Below are 23030 nucleotides of genomic sequence, written 5' to 3'. Positions count from 1 at the left end.
CAAAGAGCCGCCGGGAATTGGTATTCCAGGTTGGGACACTTGGGGCAGGATAAGACACGAGCCCGAATAATGGCCCGGTTCTATTGGCCAGGGATTCGCGGCGATGTCCGTAGGTGGTGTACGGCATGTCGCGAATGCCAGTTAGTAAATCCAGCAGCCATCCCAAAAGCGCCTTTGCACTCTCTACCATTAATCGAGACCCCGTTCGAAAGAATTGGGATGGATCTCGTTGGGCCATTAGATCGGTCAACACGGGGGTATCGCTTTATTTTAGTCCTGGTGGACTATGCAACGCGATATCCGGAAGCAGTGCCGCTTCGCAATATCTCCACATATAGTATTGCGGAAGCATTCTTCCACGTCATCTCCCGAGTCGGAATCCCCAAAGAGATTCTGACTGATCAGGGCACTACGTTTGTCACGCACACTGCGCGAACTGTATGGGTTACTGGGAATCAAGCCAATCCGCACTAGCGTTTACCACCCACAAACGGACGGCTTAGTCGAACAGTTTAATCGCACCCTCAAAAACATAATTAAAAAATTTGTAAGCGAGGATGCACGTAACTGGGATAAATGGCTCAAGCCCCTGCTTTTCGCAGTGTGAGAGGTCCCACAAGCCTCCACGGGGTTCTCCCTGTTCTAATTATTATATGGGCATAAGCCGTGTGGCATCCTAGATGTGCTGCGGGAAAATTGGGAGGAGGGACCTTCCCCAAGCAAAAATGATTCGTTATTGATCTGCGTGCAAAACTACACACACACACACAAAATAAATAAATATATATATATATATATATATATATATATATATATATATATATATATACACACACACACACACACACACACACACACACACACACATACCTAACCCAGAAGAATTTGCGGCAGGCTCAAGAATGGCAAACCCGCCTGTACGACGGGTACGCGCCTTAGGGAGTTCGCACCGGGGGATAAAGTGCTCGTGCTGTTGCCCATGTTGAGCTCCAAATTGATCGTCAAGTGGCAAGGACCCTTTGAGGTCACACGGCGAATCGTGGACGTCGACTGTGAGGTGCAGCGAACGGACAGGGGTGGGGTGTTACGTATTTACCACCTAATCTGTTTTGGAATGAGGAGATCCCCGTGGCGTTGGTGTCGGTGGCTCCAGAGAAGGCGGAGCTGGGGCGGGAGGTTCAAAAAGTAAAAGTGACATCGTCCACCGCTCCGGTCCCCTGTGGAGACCACCTCTCTCCGACCCAACTCACGGAGGTCGCCCAGTTGCAGACAGAATTTTCTGATGTATTCTCGCCCTTGCCCAGCCGCATCCACCTCCTAGAACACCACATTGAGAAGCCCCCGGGGGTGGTAGTGTGCAGCCACCCTGACAGACTGCCTGAAAACAAAAAAAAGGTGGTTTGGGAAGAACTCGAGGCCATGCTCGACATGGGCATCGTTGAGGAGTCCCACAGTGACTGGAGCAGCCCGGTGGTCTTGGTACCCAAGGCCGACGGGTCGGTCTGGTTCTGTGTGGACTACAGAAAAGTCAACGCAGTGTCTAAATTCGAAGCATACCCAATGCCTCGTATTGACGAGTTGCTTGATCGACTAGGCACGGCTCATTTTTATTCGACACTGGATTTGACAAAGGGATATTGGCAGATCCCCTTGACTCCATTATCCCGAGAGAAAACGGCCTTTTCCACACCGTTTGGCTTACACCAGTTTGTCACACTTCCTTTTGGGCTGTTTGGGGCGCCCGCTACGTTCCAGCGGCTTATGGATAGGGTCCTCCGTCCCCATGCCACCTATGCGGCCGCATACCTCGACGACATTATTATCTATAGTAATGACTGGCCGCGGCATGTACAACACCTGAGGGCCGTCCTTAGGTCGCTGAGGCGAGCGGGTCTCACAGCCAACCCGAAGAAGTGTGCGATTGGGCGGGTGGAAGTACGGTATCTGGGCTTCCACTTGGGCAATGGGCAGGTGCATCCCCAAATTAATAAGATGGCAGCGATTGCGGCCTGCCCGAGGCCCAAGACCAAAAAGGGGGTGAGACAGTTCCTGGGGCTGGCTGGCTACTATCGTAGGTTTATACCTAATTATTCGGATGTCACCAGCCCGCTGACTGATCTCACTAAAAAGGGGGCACCAGATCCGGTCCAGTGGACGGAGCAATGCCAGTGGGCTTTCTCTGAGGTAAAGGCTGCACTGTGTGGGGGGCCACTATTACACTCCCCTGACTTCACTCTCCCCTTTGTTTTGCAGACGGACGCGTCGGACAGGGGGCTGGGGGCTGTTCTGTCCCAGGAGGTGGAGGGGGAGGGCCGCCCAGTGCTGTACATCAGCAGGAAGCTGTCGGTGTGTGAGGGCCGCTACAGCACTATAGAGAAGGAGTGTCTTGCCATCAAGTGGGCAGTCCTCACCCTCAGCTACTACCTACTGCGACGCCCTTTCACCCTCTGTTCGGACCACGCGCCCCTCCAGTGGCTCCACCGCATGAAGGATGCCAATGCGCGGATCACCCGTTGGTATCTGGCACTCCAGCCATTTAAGTTCAAGGTGCTCCACAGGCCGGGGGCGCAGATGGTCGTGTCGGATTTCCTGTCCCATCAAGGGGGGGAGTTGGCTGCAGGCCGGACGGCTTGCCGGCCTGAGTCGGGCAGTGGGGGTATGTGGCAGCGGGGGCGTGGTCAAGCGTCGGTCTGTGAACGGAGGGCGGAGTCAGGGAAGTGGCAGAATCACTACACCTGATGTTAGTTAACCTGTGTTTGTGTGTCTTCCCCAGTGACCACGCCCTATAAAAAGGAGAGAGAGAGGAGAGGAAGGGAGCTCTCCCCAACCTGAATGTGTGTGTGTGTGAGAGAGAGAGAGAGAGAGACTGGGAGAGTAGTAAAATAACAGCTGAAAAGCTAAAATAAAGAGTTTGAGAACTCAGTTCTGGCCTGCCATGCTTCTGTGCTCCACCCACCTTAAACGATTGCCACAGACTTGTGCCTGGCCAACCAACTAAATGAGTTCTTCTGTCGCTTTGAAAGATGATGGAACTGTCCTGATAACATCCCCCATGACTCCAGCTCACCACGTCCACCTGTACTGCTGCCAGGGCCTCTCTACAGTTTCACACCTCAGAGGCCCATCCATCCTTCACCACAGCCTCAACTCTCTCCATTCTGGAGAGACATATTAACAAGCTCTTTAAGAAGCTGAACCCCCACAGAGCAGCAGGTCCTGACTCCGTCTCACCATTTACCCTGAAGCACTGTGCTGATCAGCTGTCTCCGGTGTTCAGACATCAACACCTCACTGGAGACATGCCATGTGCCAGCCTGCTTCAAGGCCTCCACCATTATCCCTGTCCCCAGAAAGCCAAGGATCACAGGATTAACTGACTACAGACCCTTCACTCTGACTTCTGTGGTCATGAAATCTTTTGAGTGCCTTGTGCTTTACCACATCAGAGCCATGACTGACCCGCTTCTGGACCCCATGCAGTTCATCTACAGACCCAACAGATCTGCCGATGATGCTGTCAACATGGCTCTTCACTTGATCCTCCAGCACCTAGACTCCCCAGGAACCTACGCTAGAATCTGGTTTGTGGATTTCAGTTCCACCTTTGACACAATCATCCCAACTCTTCTGCAGGACAAGCTCTCCCAGCTGGATGTGCCTGACCCTACTTGCAGGTGGATCACTAACTTCCTGTCTGAGAGGAAGCAGCACATGAAGCTGGGGAAATGTGTGTCTGACTCCTGAACCATCAGCACCGGATCCCCCCAAGGCTATGTCTGCTAAGGCTTCGCTACTCTTCTCCCTGTACACTAACAGCTGCACTTCCAGTCATTAGTCTGTCAAGCTCCTAAAGTTTGCAGACAGCACCACCCTCATTGGACTCCTTTCTGATGATGATGATGAGGAGGAGGAGTCTGCCTACAGGTGAGCGCAACTTGGAGCTCAGTGCTCTAAAGACAGTGGAGCTGATTGTGGACTTCAGGAAGAGCTCTGCCACCCCCACCCCCAATACCCTGTTTGACTCCCCAGTAACCTCTGTGGAGTATTTCCGCTTCCAGGGCACTATAATCACCCAGGATCTTAATTGGGAGACATATATCTGCTCTCTCACCAAGCACAGCAGAGGATGTACTTCCTGCAGCAGTTGAAGTTTGATCTGCCAAAGACAGTGATGGTGCACTTTTACACCACCATCATTGAGTCCATCCTCACCTCCCATTACCGTCTGGTACGTTGCTGCCACTGCTAGGGACAAGGGCAGACTGCAGCGCATTATCTGCTCTGCTGAGAGGACAATTGACTGCAACCTTTGGTCTCTCCAGGACCTTGAGGAGAGCAGAAAGAATTGTGGCTGACCCCTCTTGCCCCGGACACAAATGTTTCGAACCACTCCCCTCTGGTAGGAGGTTGTGGTCCATTAGAACCCAAACCTCATGGCATAAGGCCAGCTTTTTCCTCACTGCAGCTGGCCTCTTCACCTAAGGTCAGAGACCCCCCCCCCCACTCTAACCTCACACTTCCAGTCTGTGACATTAATACACTTTGTCTCTGAACTTCAGTTTTTGCACATTTCAAGGCCATGTCATATATCTCTATTCTGTGAACCTTTTATTGCACATTTCAGCTTGCATTGTACAGCTTGGTTATTAACTTGGACCTCTGCACACATTCTTCTTTTCACACACTCATCATGTCTCTTTTCCATGTTCATCATCATCAGGTGACCTATTTTTGCACATTCCGGACATACAGTACTGTACAACTCTGAGTCCAACAACTCATGCACGTACCCCTTAAATATGTCCACTTTTTCAAATTTGTATATTTCAGATTCTTCCATTTCTTATTCTATGTATAGAGCTACTTTTGGTCTTTGCTAAATTCTTCTATCTTAAATGTTCAAGCACCAATCACCAAAACAAATTCCTTGTATGTGAGAATGTACTTGGCAATAAACTTGATTCTAATTATAAAACTGCCTTCTTGTTAGCCATAACATCTGCTAAACAGGTGAGTGAAATTCATGCCCTGTCAGTCCATCATCAGTGTATGCGTTGGGGCCCTGAGGATAGTTTTGTAACCTTATGGCCCAACCCTGCCTTCCTACCTAAGGTTTATGTCTCTCTAGTTTATAAATAGGCCCTTTTCTTTGGTTGCATTCAACCTGGCAACTGAACCTAATCGTAGGGCCTTGTGCCCTGTTCGTGTGTTACAGCAATATGTTTTTGTCGCTTCGCCCTGACGGGCCTCGGACCAACTGTTTGTTTCCTTTGGGGGGGAAAATAAAGGCTCTGCTCTTTCCAAACAAAGGCTTTCCCATTGGGTCACAGAGGCCATCTCTGTTGCTTACCAGCAGTGTGGGCATACAGCTACTGTGCCGCTGAAGGGGCACTCAGCTCGGGCTATAGCAGCTTCTTGGGCAGCGTTTTATGGCGCCCCCTGTCTGTTATCTGTTCGGCTGCAACATGGTCTTCTCCTAGCATGTTCACCAGGTTTTATAGTCTGAATGTGGCATCACTCCTGACACATGTGGCTGTACTTCCAGCTGTCTTACCTGATTCTGAGTAAGCTTCCTTGTAACGTGGTTGGCATACGTCTTCCACTAGTCTATCGATTGTCTCTGGCGATCTGTAAGGACTGAAATAGAACACTGGTTACGTATGTAACCGTGGTTCTATGAAGGAGTGGAAGACCCCCAGAGTATCTGTCACTCAAAAGGATAAGAATGACCATTTGAGAATGTCATGACCTGCGTACTGGTATTTATATTGTCTTGTGGCATCATGGTCACATGATGGCAGAAGTTTATACATGTTTCTTGACCAGTGCGCGAGTGCATGAGGAATTCCACTAGTCTGTCAATGGCCTCTGGCAGTCTTCCACTCCTTCATAGAACCACAGTTACATACCTAACCAGCATTTAAATGATTTTAAGTGACCTGTTTACATTACATTCATTTCTGTCCTAATTTAACTCCCTCTGTTTGACTGGCCAGACCTTAAAGGTCCCATGGCATGGTGGTTTGTTGATGCTTTAAACGGGCTCGTGGAGGCTTCCGGATGTTATATCCGCAGCCTTTCTCGAAATGAACCCTCAGCACATAAATAATAGCCTCCTGGGAGAAAGCCCCATTTCAGCGCTTTTCCCAGTGCGTCGTTTTGCTAATGAGAAGCAGGAGGAGGGGAAGGGTAGAGGGTGGGGGTGGGCCATGGGGGGAGGGGAAGGGGCTTGACCAAGCTGCGCACACACATACTCGCTGCTATCAGCGCCTGTAGCCACGCTGCTAAGACAAAACCCCGTTCTCCCTCGGACTCCTTTCGTAAACTCAACGTGACACAGAGAACAGAGAGTGAGAGTGTTCGGAGTGGTAGTTTACGAACGTATAATACCCTAGGCTTGAACACGCACTCCATAAACAAAGAGGATAGAAGCAGCAACTACAGCAACATATCGCTTATCCAACAGAAGACATGCATTGCAGAGCAATAGTCAAACATAAGCTCATAAGTTACAGTCAATTTCCAGACTAAACTCAGTTTAACAGAGCATGCTGCATGCTCTTTAGTTTTGTAGCGCAGATTACCTGGCTAACTGCAGGAAGTGGTTAGCTGCACAGCTAATGTAGCCATTGCTAGGCTAACACACCGATTTTAAAACATGGCAAAACGACCAGTTATACACTTACTTGTTCGGTGTTTGTTGCTGATGTGGCAGGGATGCTTGGTACGGACCCAGGCTTCAGTGACAGTTGATGTGCAAAACCTGCCCTGTACTGTCCCAAGTTGTGGAAACATTCCTCAGGAAAATGCTTCCGACAAACATACACCGTCTTAGGTAGACTCGACGGCGTATTATTGAAGTAAATAAAATTAAGCCACTGCGTCTTCAGGGGCTCTCCCGTCGGCAGTAAAAACAGATTCTTTTCTGTGTTGTCACATCCATGTACAGTGCAATTTCCATGTTTCGCTCGCTTAGGTGATGCCATGTTGTTGTGTCCTCTATGGTCTCCTCACTACAACTGGGCGGGGCAATCCATACAGTGGGTGGGAATCCAGAGGGGGGCGTGGGGATCATCTCCCTTGCTGACGTAGTAAAGGGAAGAGCTTATCAACGCGCCGTTTTGACGCGCCATTCTCAAATGTTGGGCATAGTTTGGTTTACACATTATGAAATTTCTAGCCACTGGGGTGACTTAAGAAGGTCAGAGGAACTCATTTTAATGTTAAACCTCAGAAAGTGAAAATTTCATGCCATGGGACCTTTAAGCTTTCAGTTTCCTTTTTACCTCACCTGGGACAGAGTCCACTAGGGGGCGAGGTATTGTTTTTGGTCAGGTTTCTTTGTTTGTTTCTTTGTGTTTTTGTTAACAATGATATGGGAAAATGGCTGGATCAAGCTTAATGAAACTTTCAGGATAGATGGGTATTGGTCTGAGATAGAACCTCCAACAATTTGAGGGTCATCCGGTCAAGGTCACCAGAAAGGTCAAAATCATTTTTGTTGTGGCTACTGCCTCATATACAGGCGCTAGCCACTATGTCATCGTGCTGTAAGAATGTAAAAGTCTAACAATCACACGCTGTGCATGCTCATACACGTGTTCTGATCAAAATGGCCGGTGACTGTATACAATTTGGTTCACCATTCTAAATAAATGCACTAGACTAAAGAAATCGCTTTCAGACATGTTTATGCTTATTACAGAGGGAAAGTACGTTCCACTGAGCTCTAGTGCCGGGCCATTTCTGGGAAATAAGAGTTTTGGTTATGGCGATGGTGTGGCGTGTCAGCCTCGGTTCGGAGGTTTCAGTTTCAAAAACTGTAAGAGTAGAATAATATAAAGTACAGACACTTGGTATTTTTACTTCTGTGATTTTTTTTTTAATTGTTCGTTTTTGGATAACGCTTCATTTTTGTGGCTACTGCCTCATAGAGTAAATATATATACTATATTTATTGTATGGACATGGTATCAGAAAACAATTTTATTTATAAGCAGGAGCCATATGTACCCAAAGGGTACTTATTTTTTTCGCAATATCTTCCTTCATATATTCATGATGAGTGCTACCAGGCGAGATTTGTTTTGCCTGGCAACGCTTGTTTTTGTTTGTTTTGGAATCAAAATCTTTCAAATTATAGTGCAATAATTCAGCTGTGTTAATAAACAAAAGCTTCCCTGAGCTCACCTATTCAAATGTCATTTGAAAATGCTGTACAAATGTGACCTCATTTTAAACAAATTAAGAATATTCTGACAAAAACATCTCTTGCAGATCTTAAGTAAAATGGAGTAATGACTTTGTGTCCACCTTCTGATGCTGTCTAGGTCTTTTTAATATGTATATTTGTCATCCCCCTTTTTTCTTCCCCCATTTATTTATTTATTTATTTATTTTAGATGCACGCTTTCCAGCTTAATGTCAACTTGCACGTATCCATATGCATGTACCAGCCATCACTTCTCTCCCCCCCCCTCCTTTTCAGTATTTAATTAAAAAAAAAAAAAGCAAATTACTGAACTTGCTATTGCAATATTTTTTGAGGGGACTGTATAATATATATACTTCCTCAGGGCTATGCACTCCATATGAGCCAAGTTAGTTCTGTTATAGCTATGCAGCCAAGTTGATACCTGTTGTGAATAAAATTCTAATTATTAAGAGTTTAATTAAAGGTGGTGTTCTTTTTAAAAGCTTTATGTGGCAGTATATGAAAGCCATATTGTGATAGCCATTGTCAGTTGAAGTCAGTTTAAGTTCAGTTAGAGCTTTTTGGTCAAGCTGCCCTGTTCCAGTCTCTTCTCTTACCTATTCAGGTACGCTATAGGCAAGAACATGCCTCAGGCCATCAGCTTCCCCACTTTCCCCTGCTGGAGGATCTGATAATGGATGTGTGTGATGGTGCTGCCCTACTGACTGTGGTTCACTACTACTGCCCAGACCTCATGAAGCTTGATGGTACACTCTCTAAATAGATTTATACTTCTCCATGATGTAGACTACATTTTAGTTTGTTTATTGTAGCCTTTTCATGTGAACGGTCATTATTTTTTTTCCTCTAGATACCTTTGTCTGGGGATGTGTAGTCTTTTGGAAGCAAATATTGACCAATTATACATTCACTGGATACAAGATGAACACCTTCAGTCATGCTCATTGCAATAGTTATCCAGTAGTTCAGTGCATAAAATGAGGGCATATTTTAAAAGTGTTAGTGTTCATATCAAACATTGAATTGGGGGGAATGTGATCTCAGTGACTTTGACCATAATATGGTTGTTGGTGCTTCAAGTATGGCTTTGAGTACTTCAAGAAACTGCTGATTTCCTGGGATTTTCACATACAGGAAGTCTACAGTAACTCAAACTTTCTTTACAACGGTGGTGAAGAGAAAAGAATGTCAGAATGCACAACATGCTGAACCTTCAGTTGGATGGACTACAACAGCAAAAGAACACACACTGTGTTCCACACCTATCTACCAAGAACTGAGGCTACAGTGGTCTTGGGATTGCCTAAACTGGACTGACTCTTGGGAAAAGACCAGGTCACTTTTTCCCAAGGTCACCTGTGTGGCTTTGATGAGATTACACCCCTTCCCCAAACATTCTGATGTTGGATGTGAACGTTAGCTGAAGCTCTTGGCATGTATTTGTATGATTTTTTTTAATGCAGATTGGCAGGTGTAAAGGTGTTCCTAACAATGTGGCCACTGAGGGTGTAAGTGCTGGCAAGTGTGATTTTTAAAAATGACTAACTACATCACCTGTTTGATAACCTTATCTTTTTTTGTTGTTGTTGTAGATATTTGCTTGAAGGAAGTCACCTCAGTAGCAGACAGACTGTGTAATATCCAGTTATTGAAGGAGTTTGCCAACGAGTACCTAAATAAAAGCTTCTATTTAACACCAGAAGACATGCTGTATTCACCGCCGGTGTTCAAAGTAAGAAATGTATTGACTTTCTTTTTTTATTGATTGATTTTTATATTGACTTGCTCCATCATGTATGTTTCTTTTGTCTATAGGCCCATTTGTACTTATCTTTTTTTTTCCTGATTTTTCAGCACAATGTCATGGCATTCGTTGCTGAAATTTTTTGGTTGTTTGAAATTGTGAAGCCTGAGTTTGTCCACCCAAGGGATGTACAGGAATTGAAGGATGGTGAGAACTTTTTTTTCCTTATGCGGTCACCCATTGTTTCTGTGCAATGTGTTTATTTTATTGATCCTGAGGGAAGGTGATTTAACATGGTTGGTTTAGTAGGTTTAAAATGGCTAATTTTTCTCTGCATCTTGTATATCTCTTTACAGCCAGAGCAGTGACTCAGTCAAAAAGCTCCTGGCCCTCCGTGCCCATCTCCAATGCTACCAAACGAAGCTTCCTGGTCTCCCCTGGAGTGGCAGATTCAGCTCATCATGTTCCAAACAACCCTGAAGTGTGTAACAGGTACTTCCTGCACACTGAGGAATCTGATCCTCAGTAAGTCTTGAAATCTTGTCTTTCATCTGGACAGGTTAGGCTGCTATGATCAGCGTGTGTGTGTGTCTCAATCATTGGTCACTTTTACCCACTTTTTTTAATACATTTATTTCTGTGTAATATTTAAGCATTAAAACTTTGTCTGATTGTAGGATGCAAGCTCCTAAATAATTTGATGCAGTATTTCATAGAGATGAATTAAAGGTAGACTGCCTTTCAGATTTTTCAAGTGTAGGTCAAAAAGAATTTTCCCTGACACCCAATTATTCTTGTTTAGTGGACCAAAAGCTACTGAATTCGAATCATAGACTTCCAATTTTATTAGTGGTGTTTTTTTTTTTTTTTTTTAAGAATAGAGCAATAAATGAATTGAGGACCACGTGGCCCTAAATTCGCCACACTTTTTTCCTGCTTCACCATGACCCAATTCAAGATACTACGTCATGCATCATGTAGTGGGCTTTCCCCGTTTGTGCAAGGCATTGTGGGATACAAATTTGAAGCAGGAGAGAAAAATGGAGGATGTGAGTGTGTGAATGAAATGTGAAAGACTGACTACAGTAACGGAAAGTGAGAAGAAAAAACATCATGTTGCGAAGGAAAGGAAACGCAGGACCAAACTAATAAATATTGGCAGTCAGCGAGCACCTTGGTGTGATCAGCTATTTATTTAGTGACACAATGATGTAACTGTCAGTGCACGGTCAAGGTAAACCTGTAGATGACAGTAATGCAACACTGGATGCCAGCTGCCATAAAACCCAAAAGAAGAAGGTAAACCTGCACATGCGCGCACTTCCTCTGTCTGTTTGACTGCGTGAAGCAAGTGATTTCATGCACATTATTTGCTAGGGAATCCCCTCAAATTAAAGTGATACTGACACGAACAGGTCTGTTCGGGGTCATTTTATAGATGTTAACACAAACTTTCAATTTTCGATGTAATCGCAAGGTGTGGAGATGAAAATTCAACAAAATAAAACATTTAACCCTCTCGCCACAAAGTGATGCCTGGAATTCCCTTCCCTTCTGCTGAGAATGGCCCAAACCGGAAATGACGTAGATCGATGAACCCTTGCCTGGAAGGCACACCAACAGAACTTGGCTTAGTGATTTTCCCTTAAAATTTCAAAAGGGTTCCATTCACCTTAAAATCTGCTCTCTGTTAAAGGACACCCTAAGAAGAACACAGCTTTTGGAATTTAGAAAAAATATTTTACAGCTGCAGAGATGGTGATTTTAGTAAAAATCAATAACGGTAATTGCACACTGATCCCTACCTAACATTGTAGCACAAAATGGAAAGGGTCTACATGGTCCTAATTGGTACTGTTAGAGCCGGAAAAGGTTCTAGAACCAGAAAAGGAGCAACTTAGTTTTGGAAGTTAACCCTAACAAAATTCCTGGCTGCGGTGTGCTCGCTACACATAGTGCATATGGTGCAGTGTGTCACCTGCTTCTGCTGGCTCCAGTGCTGAAAGTGCCTACATAATGAGGTGAGTGACTGACTGCCACTCAGAGCTTGGCAAGCTGAAAAGTGGACATGGTGGAGGGATGATTTGTAACAGACCACCTGTTTTTGTTTAATAATTGCTAATACCAGCTGTTGCTAGAACCTTTTACTGACACAATTGTTCATCTCATCTCATTATCTCTAGCCACTTTATCCTGTTCTACAGGGTCGCAGGCAAGCTGGAGCCTATCCCAGCTGACTACGGGCGAAAGGCGGGGTACACCCTGGACAAGTCGCCAGGTCATCACAGGGCTGACACATAGACACAGACAACCATTCACACTCACATTCACACCTACGGTCAATTTAGAGTCACCAGTTAACCTAACCTGCATGTCTTTGGACTGTGGGGGAAACCGGAGCACCCGGAGGAAACCCACGCGGACACGGGGAGAACATGCAAACTCCACACAGAAAGGCCCTCGCCAGCCACAGGGCTCGAACCCGGACCTTCTTGCTGTGAGGCGACAGCGCTAACCACTACACCACCGTGCCGCCCACAATTGTTCATATAATAATAATTCCTGTTAATAAGTTATAAGTCAGGCCAAGATAAAATTATTGTTTTTGTTCCAATTTGGCAATTGCTTACCGAATACCAACCTCCCAAAAGCACAGTGTGGCACAGAGATATGTCGCTTAGTGTTGACAATTGTAGTGAAAAGTAGTCACTAGACTGCAGCCAGTGTACCAAAACAGTGCTAGTGTAGATCTTCTCTACTTATTTTATTACCTGAAGCAGGGTTTGAATTATGAATTCATCTTTGTGGGGGTCTTTATTTATTTATTTTAAATAGACATAGAAAGTCGATATATAAATAAATAATCTAACAGGTGCGCTTTCCGTGAGTGAGCGGCTGCGTGGTTCGTTAGGCCAGTGTTGTGTTTCTCAACCACTGGGCCGTGGCCCGTTAGTGGGCCATGAAGCACCATCTAGTGGGCTGTGAATTATTTTTAATCCCCCCCCCCCCCCCCCCCCAAGTTTGAAGCCAAATACTAAATAGTTCAGGATGTCATAGTGTCCCAAATCCGGTAGCTGGTTTGCCGTACACTTTTCAAGTGGAATAAATATATTTGTGGGGTAAATTAAGAAGTACAAGCCTTTATTTTTGTCACTTTCCTCCTCCATGTTTAACCCGTGTGTACACACACAGACCGAGAGAGAGAGAGGGCTGAATAAATAAATGTTTGTGGGTAAATTATGTGAATCTGTGATGCCTGCTGGAAGAGAAGAGCAGGGAGGATTGAGAATCGAGCGCCTGTGGTTTGTTCACACCCGATACTAAAACTTGTAGTGTCCTAGCAACCATCTCAGACATGTACAAAAAGCCCAGAAGCTCCCATTTACCCAGCAAAAACGATACAGGATTTACCTTGTGTCCTGATCACCAGATCTTTAACCCAATCACATATAAAAAGTTGTATGCCTCCATGCTCTTCCAGGTTTTCATTCATTTGTCCATGTAGAATGATGTCTGCAACACCAGATAGTTTTTGATGTCTGGGAACTCAACGGATTGATAATTTTCCAACTTGTAATGAATGAAAGAATGACTTTTTATTTAAACACAGCAAGTTGATCAGCAGAGTTGGTGGGGTCATGCATGTACAGATATAAATAATTACAAATACAAAAGACTAAAAATATGCAGACTCTTGAAAAAAAACAACAACCCTTAAATCTGTTGATTATCTTCACGTTAAGTTACTTACTTAAGCCTACTACCCCTCTGGGGGCATAGGCTGCCGATGAGCGATCTCCAGGCATCCTGGTCTTGGGCTTTTTGCTCCTGCTGGCTCCAGGTGTACCCCATTCTTTTGGTGTCATCATCAAGGTCTCGATGCCACGTGTTTCTGGGCCGTCCTCTGTTTCTCTTGCCTTGGGGCTTCCAGGTCAGCACTTGCTTGGTTATGTTGGAGGCTGGCTTGCGGAGTGTGTGACCAATCCATCTCCAGCGTCTTCTTAGGATCTCTTCTTCTGCAGGGAGCTGGTTGGTTCTATGCCAAAGGTCCTGGTTGCTAATTGTGTTCAGCCAGTGAATCCGTAAGATCCTCCGTAGACATGAGTTGACAAGTCTGCATTTTCTTCATCGTGGCCACTGTTGTCCTCCAGCTTTCTACTCCATACAACGGTACCAACTTGACGTTGGAGTTGAAGATCCTGATCTTCATTTGTATAGTCAGCTCCTTAGGTTTCCATATGTTCTTTAGCTGTAGGAAGGCTGCTCTTGCTTTGCCTATTCTGGCCTTGACGTCAGTGTCGGTACCGCCCAGCTTGTCCACGACACTCCCCAGGTAGGTGAAGGTGTCTACCTCTTCTGAGGCCTCTCCTTCCAGCTTGATGGGATCTTTGCTCATGGTGTTGATCCTCAGGATCTTTGTCTTCCTCTTGTTGATGTTCAGGCCTACTTGTGCTGAGATGGCTGCCACTCTATTGGTCTTTTCCTGCATCTGTTGGCCGGTATAGGACATTAGTGCCAGGTCATCTGCAAAGTCGAGCTCGTCAAGTTGTGTGAAGGGTGTCCATCAGATTCCTATTCTTGTTCAGGTCGTCGACATCTTCATTATCCAGTCGATTGCCAACAAGAAAAGGAAAGGTGAGAGTAAGCACCCCTGACAAACTCCAGTCCTCACTTCGAAGGCATCGGTGGGCTGTCCTCCATGGACTACTCTGCAGGACATCCCATCATACAAGTTTTTGATGATGGTGACCATCTTGGCTGGCACACCATAGTGACGGAGAAGCTTCCAGAGAGGGTTTGTCTGTGAAGATTCTCAGTCATCCAGGTCATGGTAAACTGTGGGTGGTAAAAGAGAGCAACTGGACTTGCTTGAAGATTCTTGAAGACGTTTCACCTCTCATCCGAAAGGCTTCTTCAGTTCTGTCTGACTGGTAGGGAACATCAGGTTCATTCCTCTCATGGATGAAAAGCTCATCTAAGGTGTCATTGAGTCATCCTGTTGGTGTGGGTCAACTGGGGGCTGGTTGTGAATGGCCTCGAGAGTCGTTAGGATGATCAATGGATTGCCCGTTAGGGTGATCAATGGAATGCTGATTCTCTCTGTCCTCCTGTGAGTCACTGAAAACAGCTGGGTTTTGGTGTGCATTCAGTTGTCTGGGAAGTGTGCTAAGGACTGCATTGTAGGTGGCTGATAAATGATGTCTTAGACCCCCACCTCTGTTCAGTGATGGTCGTTCCAAGTTGACAAAAATGGCTTCTTTAACTCCTCGCTCATACCAACGATCCTCTCTGGCTAAAATGCGTACGTTGCAATCCTGAAATGAGTGTCCTTTGTTGTTAAGATGAAGGTAGACAGCAGAGTCCTGGCCTGAGGAACTGGCTCTCCTGTGTTGAGCCATGTGCCTGTGAAGCGGTTGCTTTGTCTCCCCAATATACGAGTCCATGCATTCCTCACTGCACTGAATGGCATACACTACGTTGTCCTGTTTGTGTCTGGGTATTCTGTCCTTAGGGTGGACCAGTTTCTGCTTCAGAGTGTTACTGGGTCTGAAATGTACCGGAATGTTGTGTTTGTAGAAGATCCTCCTGAGTTTCTCAGATAGACCAGAAATGTAGGGAATGACAATGTTCTTGCATTTGTTCCTGTTATCCTCCTTGTCCGTTATGTTCCTTTTTCTGCTCTTGAGGAAAGACCAGTTGGGATACCCGCAGTTCTGAAGTGCTTTCTTGATGTGATTCTGCTCCTTCTCTTTCCCCTCTATCGTTGTAGGGATAGCTGCCTGCAACAACTAGAAAAGGACCAAGCCATCAACCGATCTCTGTACTACAGATTGTACCCTGGGGAAGCTGTTCCTCTCATATACGGACTTCCCAAGATTCACAAGGAAGGAGCTCCACTCAGACCTATCATCAGCGGTATAAACTCTGTTACTTACAACATTGCCAAACACCTGACCACCATCCTGGCGCCTCTCGTTGGGAATACGCCACATCGCGTCAAAAACTCCCAAGATTTTGCTACTAAAGTTGCAGGCATCAAACTAGACGCAGATGAAACCATGGTTTCCTACGACGTCACTTCTCTGTTCACCTGCATTCCCACCACAGAAGCAGTTGAATCTGTTAGAAAACGACTCCTTCGAGACAGCACCTTATTGGATAGAACGAACCTCACCATGGACCAGATTTGCACCCTGCTTGACCTCTGCCTGACTACCACTTATTTCCAGTTTAATGAAAGTTTCTACAGACAGAAGCATGGATGCGCCATGGGCTCACCAGTATCCCCTGTTGTGGCCAATCTTTACATGGAGGAAGTGGAACATAAAGCTTTGACCACTTTTTCAGGAGTTGCTCCCAGCCACTGGTTCAGATATGTGACCCCTCACCGAATCCAGGGACACATGTCGGCCGAAACGAATCCGAGATAATCGCAAAAGAAGCATTTTTTTTTTCGAAATTTGTGATTTTTGTTTTTTTTCCATCATGTGCAAGTTGAGATCTTGAAGAATGCAATCAGTATTTCAGATAATAGATTGTTTTTTTGGAAAAGCATACATTTTTTGTTGCAAATTGTCTCGTTTTTGTCAGGACTGTAGCCTGCTGGGGGGTGTGGGTAAATTACCATATGGGCCATTCACATGATGATTTAAGTCTTTTGGGTTTTTTTTCCGCAAATCAGCTGTATGATACGGGCTGAGCGCATGGCTACTTAACTGCATACAGGCGTGTGATTTCACTATGGAATGAGTTACTAAACAGAGCGCAGAGTAGCTGACACACCGCGAAGCAAACAGACACACAGTATTTACATCGGAGATGACCATTTCTAGCAAAAAAACCCGCAACCTCGTTTTCTAGATTGAATGGAATACTTGAATGATCGGATGATACACGGACCGTTCTAGGATTACATTCCATCGGAGGCATTGGTGTGTGCAAGGCGCCATTTCTCTTTCTGATGGGGTAAGTTTATTAATCTAAGGCTGTGTGGTTATTTTTGCACGTAACGGAGAGTGTTGTGGTTTGGTTAAGCCTAGGTCACAACCAGACGTTTTTTGGCCGTGTGATTTTTGGTGTTTCCCAAATCGCTGCATTTTTTTTTTTGTTCATGGAGAAAGACGCGCGTTGGCCGTAAGTTTGTCTTGCAACCTGAAAAAAACGTAAGCGCCCATAGAGTTTGTTTGACATGACAAAGAACCTCTGCGGCCAGTCTGCGGCTCAAAAATCAGCACATCACACGCGCGCTCTTGTGCTTTTCACATGCGCACTCTCGTGCGTTTCATGCACGCTCTCCGTGTGTTTCTTGCGTTTTTTGCATGTAGACCGGCCGTAGGAGCATGGTACGGCCGGTTGTGACCGAGGCTTTACATGAAACTAGCGTTGTGTTAGTTGTGTCATCATCGTGCTATCTTTCTTTCTTACGGTGTAATTTTTCAACCACAAAACGTTAAAGTATACTTTAGGACTTTTTGTACTTCATAATTGTTTTGGGCATACTTTGCATGGAAGGAAAATTGACATGGTGATCTTTGTTTACATGAAAGTAGTATCGTGCTAGCTCGTAGGGGGTAGGGCTTTCCTTAATGTCATGCAAATGAGCACCATTATGTGCCCGCCCTACACCCAGAGTAGCTGAGATGGAAAACTTTGAGGGCGATTTTCTCCCTTTTCTGTTTTAAGAAGTATACACTTTCAAAAGGCCACACATTCTTCAAATATTGTCAGATCTCCACATGGAAGGCATCATTGGAAAGCTTAGAAACTGTACTTTCTGAATCTGTCAATAACTCAAAATGCCCCCGGGCAGACATGTGTCCCTGGATTCTGTGATCTGCCACATATGTGGATGACACCTGGGTTAAAATCAAAACCCATGAGGTGGAAGCCTTCTCTAAGCACATCAATGCAGTGGACATTAACATCAACTTCACTCGGGAGGACGTCAGTGGGAATAATCTAGCCTTCTTGGATTGTGATGTACACGTTAGACAAGACAGAAGCCTGAGCATCGAGGTCTACCGCAAACCCACACACACAGACCAGTACCTACTCTTCGACTCTTACCACCCACTGGAACACAAATTGGGGGTCATTAGGACCTTGCAACACAGGGCTCAGAATATCCCTACAACGATAGAGGGAAAAGAGAAGGAGCAGAATCACATCAAGAAAGCACTTCAGAACTGTGGGTATCCCAACTGGTCTTTCCTCAAGAGCAGAAAAAGGAACATAACGGACAAGGAGGATAACAGGAACAAACGCAAGAACATTGTCATTCCCTACATTTCTGGTCTATCTGAGAAACTCAGGAGGATCTTCTACAAACACAACATTCCGGTACATTTCAGACCCAGTAACACTCTGAAGCAGAAACTGGTCCACCCTAAGGACAGAATACCCAGACACAAACAGGACAACGTAGTGTATGCCATTCAGTGCAGTGAGGAATGCATGGACTCGTATATTGGGGAGACAAAGCAACCGCTTCACAGGCACATGGCTCAACACAGGAGAGCCAGTTCCTCAGGCCAGGACTCTGCTGTCTACCTTCATCTTAACAACAAAGGACACTCATTTCAGGATTGCAACGTACGCATTTTAGCCAGAGAGGATCGTTGGTATGAGCGAGGAGTTAAAGAAGCCATTTTTTTCAACTTGGAACAACCATCACTGAACAGAGGTGGGGGTCTAAGACATCATTTATCAGCCACCTACAATGCAGTCCTTGGCACACTTCCCAGACAACTGAATGCACACCAAAACCCAGCTGTTTTCAGTGACTCACAGGAGGACAGAGAGAATCAGCATTCCATTGATCACCCTAACGGGCAATCCATTGATCATCCTAACGACTCTCGAGGCCGTTCACAACCAGCCCCCAGTTGACCCACACCAACAGGATGACTCAATGACATCTTAGATGAGCTTTTCATCCATGAAAGGATAAATACCTGATGCTCCCTACCAGTCAGACAGAACTGAAGAAGCCTTTCGGATGAGAGGTGAAACGTCTTCAAGAATCTTCAAGCAAGTCCAGTTGCTCTCTCTTACCACCCACAGTTTTCCAGAGAGGGTGTTCCTGTCCAAACTGTCGAACGTCTTCTCATAATCCACAAAGTTGACATACAGAGGAGAGTTCCACTCCAAGAACTGTTCGACGATGATGCACAGAGTAGTGATCTGATCTGTGCAGGATCTGTCTTTCCGGAAGCCTGCTTGCTGGTCCCTGAATTAAGCGTCTACTTGGTCTTTCATTCAGTTCGGAATTATCCATTTGAACATCTTGCCTGGTATGGACAGGAGCGTAATCCCTCAGTAGTTGGCACAATTGCTGAGCTCACCATTCTTTGGTAGCTTGATCAGATAGCCTTCCTTCCATTCTGATGGTATTTGCTCCTCCTTCCAGATCTTCTCAAACAGTGGGAACATCATCTCCGCTGTGGTGTTTACATCTGCCTTTAATGCCTCTGCTGGTATGTTATCTGGGCCCACTGCCTTGTTATTCTTCAGCTGTCCAATAGTTTTCCAGATCTCCTTCCTGCTTGGCGTGTTGCTGTTGATTTGGAGATCCTCAGTTGCTGGTGCTATGTCTGTCGGGTTTGGGGGCACTGGCCTGTTTAGCAGCTCTTCAGAATGCTCCTTCCATCTGTCCCGCTGTTGTTCCTCTCCCATCAAGGTCTTTCCCTCCTTGTCTTTGACTGGTCTGTTTGGCTTGCTGAACTTTCCTGACAGCTTCTTCGTGATGGAGTATACTTCACTCCTGTTACCCTTTCTCGCTGCTGTGTAATGGAAACTTCTAATAGACACTTCAGAATGCTTGGCAGTTGTCTTTTCAGTTATTTATTATAGTACAAAAGCATTCACACAAGTAGAAATTACTCACACATGCAGCCACTCACACAGAAAGCTGGTACGTGCTCGCGCACACATCTGCTCTCAGCTCAGGCCTATATCTCGTGCGGGCTCTGCCTTGGCTTCTCTGATTGGTTCAGCTGTTGCTACCCAAAAGGGAGTATAATGCTATTGGTTAAATTGTCTTGCATGTACAAAGCTCATGGCTTGCTAATGAAGCTAAACATCGGTTCTTTGTTAGAGCATGCACCTGGTGTGCTCTGAGATGTGCAGCCTGCTTATCACCAGCCGAAGTTGCCAAGGACACAGAAAGGCAATTACACTAGGCCACTTGAGCTCAACACACAGAAACACAGAGAATAGAAATGTTCATTCACTAAATTTCCTTCACATTTCCCCCTTTTTATCCTACAGGATAATAATTGCTAAAGGAAAGAAATGTACACAATTTCAGTGGTAAGAGTTCCTGGAGAGATTTGACTTAGCATGTCATTGAGTGTACAGGGATAATGCTAAAGCTATTTTGTAGGACATAGACGTCTTAAGTTAATGCTAGTATGCTATATACATAGATCAGGAAACAATAGAACAGAAAACAACCACAAATAAGAGTGTTTTAAGCTAGGGCTAATTTCATATCAGCTGTACTGACGTCGTCAAACAGTGGGTTATAGTCTTTGTGTGGGTTTGGAGGCCAGTCAGGCAAGTCATCTGGATCTGTTTTCACCATCTGGTAACCAATATTTGTCAGCTGCCCCTGAAACACAGACATGCAACATTGACAGAAAACAGGGAGCAAACTAGACAATTTGACCTGTTAGCCTGTTTAGCTATGAAATTAGCATACTGCCAGTACAAATTATGAGTTGGATGTCTCCCTTGTCTCGACTCTGTGTCAGCCTGGGTTCCCTGTATCAACCACCACACGAATCCTCCCGTGAGCCCCAGCAGGATCAGGATGCTCAGGCCCACGACTGGACCTAGCTTATAATGATTTACCCCCTTCATCTTATGTTAACTATGTCTCCGAGTTAACCCTTGCCCTTCTTGACGTGTATTGTTAGTCTGGCTAATGCGACTTCAAAGCTCTACGAGCTATTGGTCTGGCCAAGATATTAAGCCCAACCGTTTCCCAGAGCCCGTGGTTGACCCGCCTCCCTGAAATGTCTCAGTTTGCTACTGGTCAAAGCCAGAAAAGGCTGTGACGAAGCTTAAACCAATCACATCACTCTTTCCTCTGACGTATGTGACGCGACGGGGCTAACTGGTAGATTAAACTCTTACCGAAGCCAGTCGGGAGCAAGGCGAAAACGTCCTTCCTTTCAATAAATACCTCCAGGGCTGCTCTTTGCTCCGTTTTCAATGAGAACTTCCCATTGAATGCTTTCAATACAGCATCTACCGCTGTGTTAAAGGCTTGCCGCTGCTCCATGTTCGTGATGTGAATGAAGCGCTTCTGGCATAGATTCTGTAAACAATCTATGGCTTCTGGTCGCAGTTCTACTACGTCACTGCCTTGAACACGTCTCTACCCAGGGCCGTTGGAGATGCTCAAAGTTGATTGGTTCCCGATTTTTCGGGAGCTTGGAAGAGCTGTAGATAGCTTGCCTGGCCAGACTAAGCTCGCAACAGGCCCTCGTGTTGCATCACGCTTAGGATGGGCGGGCCCAGGCTAGTGTATTGGTGCTCAGAGGGCGGGCACGCCCTATCAGCCCTCGTCCCACCTCACCAGGACTTGGAGGAAACCCAAAACCCTCAGACTTGTCTATCGGCTAGACACTGAAATACTCTTCCCTATTGAGGGTGCGTGCGTGATTGATGTGATGCTCGCACTGTTCCATGCAGTGGTGCCTTTCTTCCTCACGCGCTTTAGTCAGCATCCGGGTCACTTAGGCCTTCCTTTTCCTCCTGCTCAGTCGGTTCAGGAACCCTCCTGCAGTGGCTAGCGTGGATCCATGTCACTCTGCCTGTGACCTTCATTGCCGTCGGGGTCGCGAGCAGGACCTGGGCCATTTCACCGTGGCTTGTTCCATTTGGTTCGTCAGAAGTCCTTCACCACTATCCAATCCCCTGGTTGTAGATCGTGCAGAGGTCCCTCAGCGGGCTTGGGAAGCGCTTCTTTTACCTGTTTGTGGATAGATTTCAAAGCAGAGGACAGCGTTGCACAGTAATTCAACATTGCATCATCACACAGTGTCGTGTCCGGCAGTGTTCGTTGGGCTGGCCCTAGCCCCGTGTTGGGTACTTGTCCAAACAGAATTTCAAATGGGCTTAACCCATGTTTAGGCCTAGTTTGCATCCTCATTTGTGTGAGTACTACAGGGAGGACCTTTGTCCATCCTAGCCCTGTTTCTGCACAAGCTTTGCTTAGTTCATTTTTAAGGGACCCATTTTTCCTCTCCACTGCTCCCGCACTGGCAGGATGGTAGGCACAATGTTGTTTCAGGTCTATCCCTAGGAATGCTCCTATTTTCTTTAGGGCTGCATTAACAAAGGGCGTTCCATTGTCACTTGAGATTTTTCTAGGTATACCCCACCTAGGAATTATGTCTCTCAGGAGTGCTTTGACTACTGTCTCTGAGTCTTGTTTAGCTGTGGGGAATACTTCAACCCATTTTGAAAACATGTCAACTATTACCAGGCAGTACCTTTTTTTTTTTCCTCACTAGGTATCAGTTCAACGAAGTCCATTTGGAGATTATCAAACAGTTTGTCTGTTATTGGGTGTGCTGCTTGAGTTAGTTTGATACCTTGACCTGCATTATGTTGTGCACATATCAAGCATTGCTTGCAAAATTTCGCAGCATAGTTTGAAAACCCCTTTGCGAACCATCTCTTTGTTACTTCTGCTACCATTCCCCCTTTTGACACATGGGTGAGCCCATGGGCCAATTTTGCATACAAAAGGAACATGTGTTTTGGTAGACAGGGACAGCCCGAGGGACAAACCCAGGCCGAGTTTGCAAAGATGCAGCCGGCCTGTTTCCAAACTCGTCTCTCATCCTGGGTAGCAGTTCTCTGAAGGTCCGCTAGCTGTAAACAGGGGGTGGAAACCTGAGGAAAAGCAAGGTTAGAGGGTGAACTGGAAGCTGAGGCTGCACACTTAGCTGCTGCATCCGCCCTGGCATTTACCTGAGATGCAAGATCAGTATTGTTAGTATGGGCAGCACACTTGCAGCAATGGCTCTAGGGAGTAGAATAGCATCCAACAACTCC

At 45.9% G+C, this 23030-nt stretch overlaps 1 protein-coding gene across 3 annotated transcripts in view; it reads left to right on the top strand.

Annotated features, from left to right (window-relative positions):
- The window catches only part of LOC132872303 (calmodulin-regulated spectrin-associated protein 1-B-like), a 120518-nt gene that overhangs the window by 70679 nt on the left and 26809 nt on the right, over nt 1-23030 (top strand). For 2 of the 3 annotated variants that reach the window (XM_060907057.1, XM_060907059.1), the window contains exons 6-9: nt 8820-8961; nt 9808-9947; nt 10070-10166; nt 10316-10484. In XM_060907057.1, coding sequence (XP_060763040.1) covers nt 8820-8961; nt 9808-9947; nt 10070-10166; nt 10316-10484 — 548 coding nt within the window. The remainder of the gene's footprint in view (nt 1-8819; nt 8962-9807; nt 9948-10069; nt 10167-10315; nt 10485-23030) is intronic. The other variant, XM_060907058.1, reaches the window with a different exon arrangement.

This window comes from Neoarius graeffei, chromosome 24 (genome assembly GCF_027579695.1).
Source record: "Neoarius graeffei isolate fNeoGra1 chromosome 24, fNeoGra1.pri, whole genome shotgun sequence".
NCBI lineage: Eukaryota > Metazoa > Chordata > Actinopteri > Siluriformes > Ariidae > Neoarius > Neoarius graeffei.
This window is presented reverse-complemented; position numbering and strand designations above follow the sequence as displayed.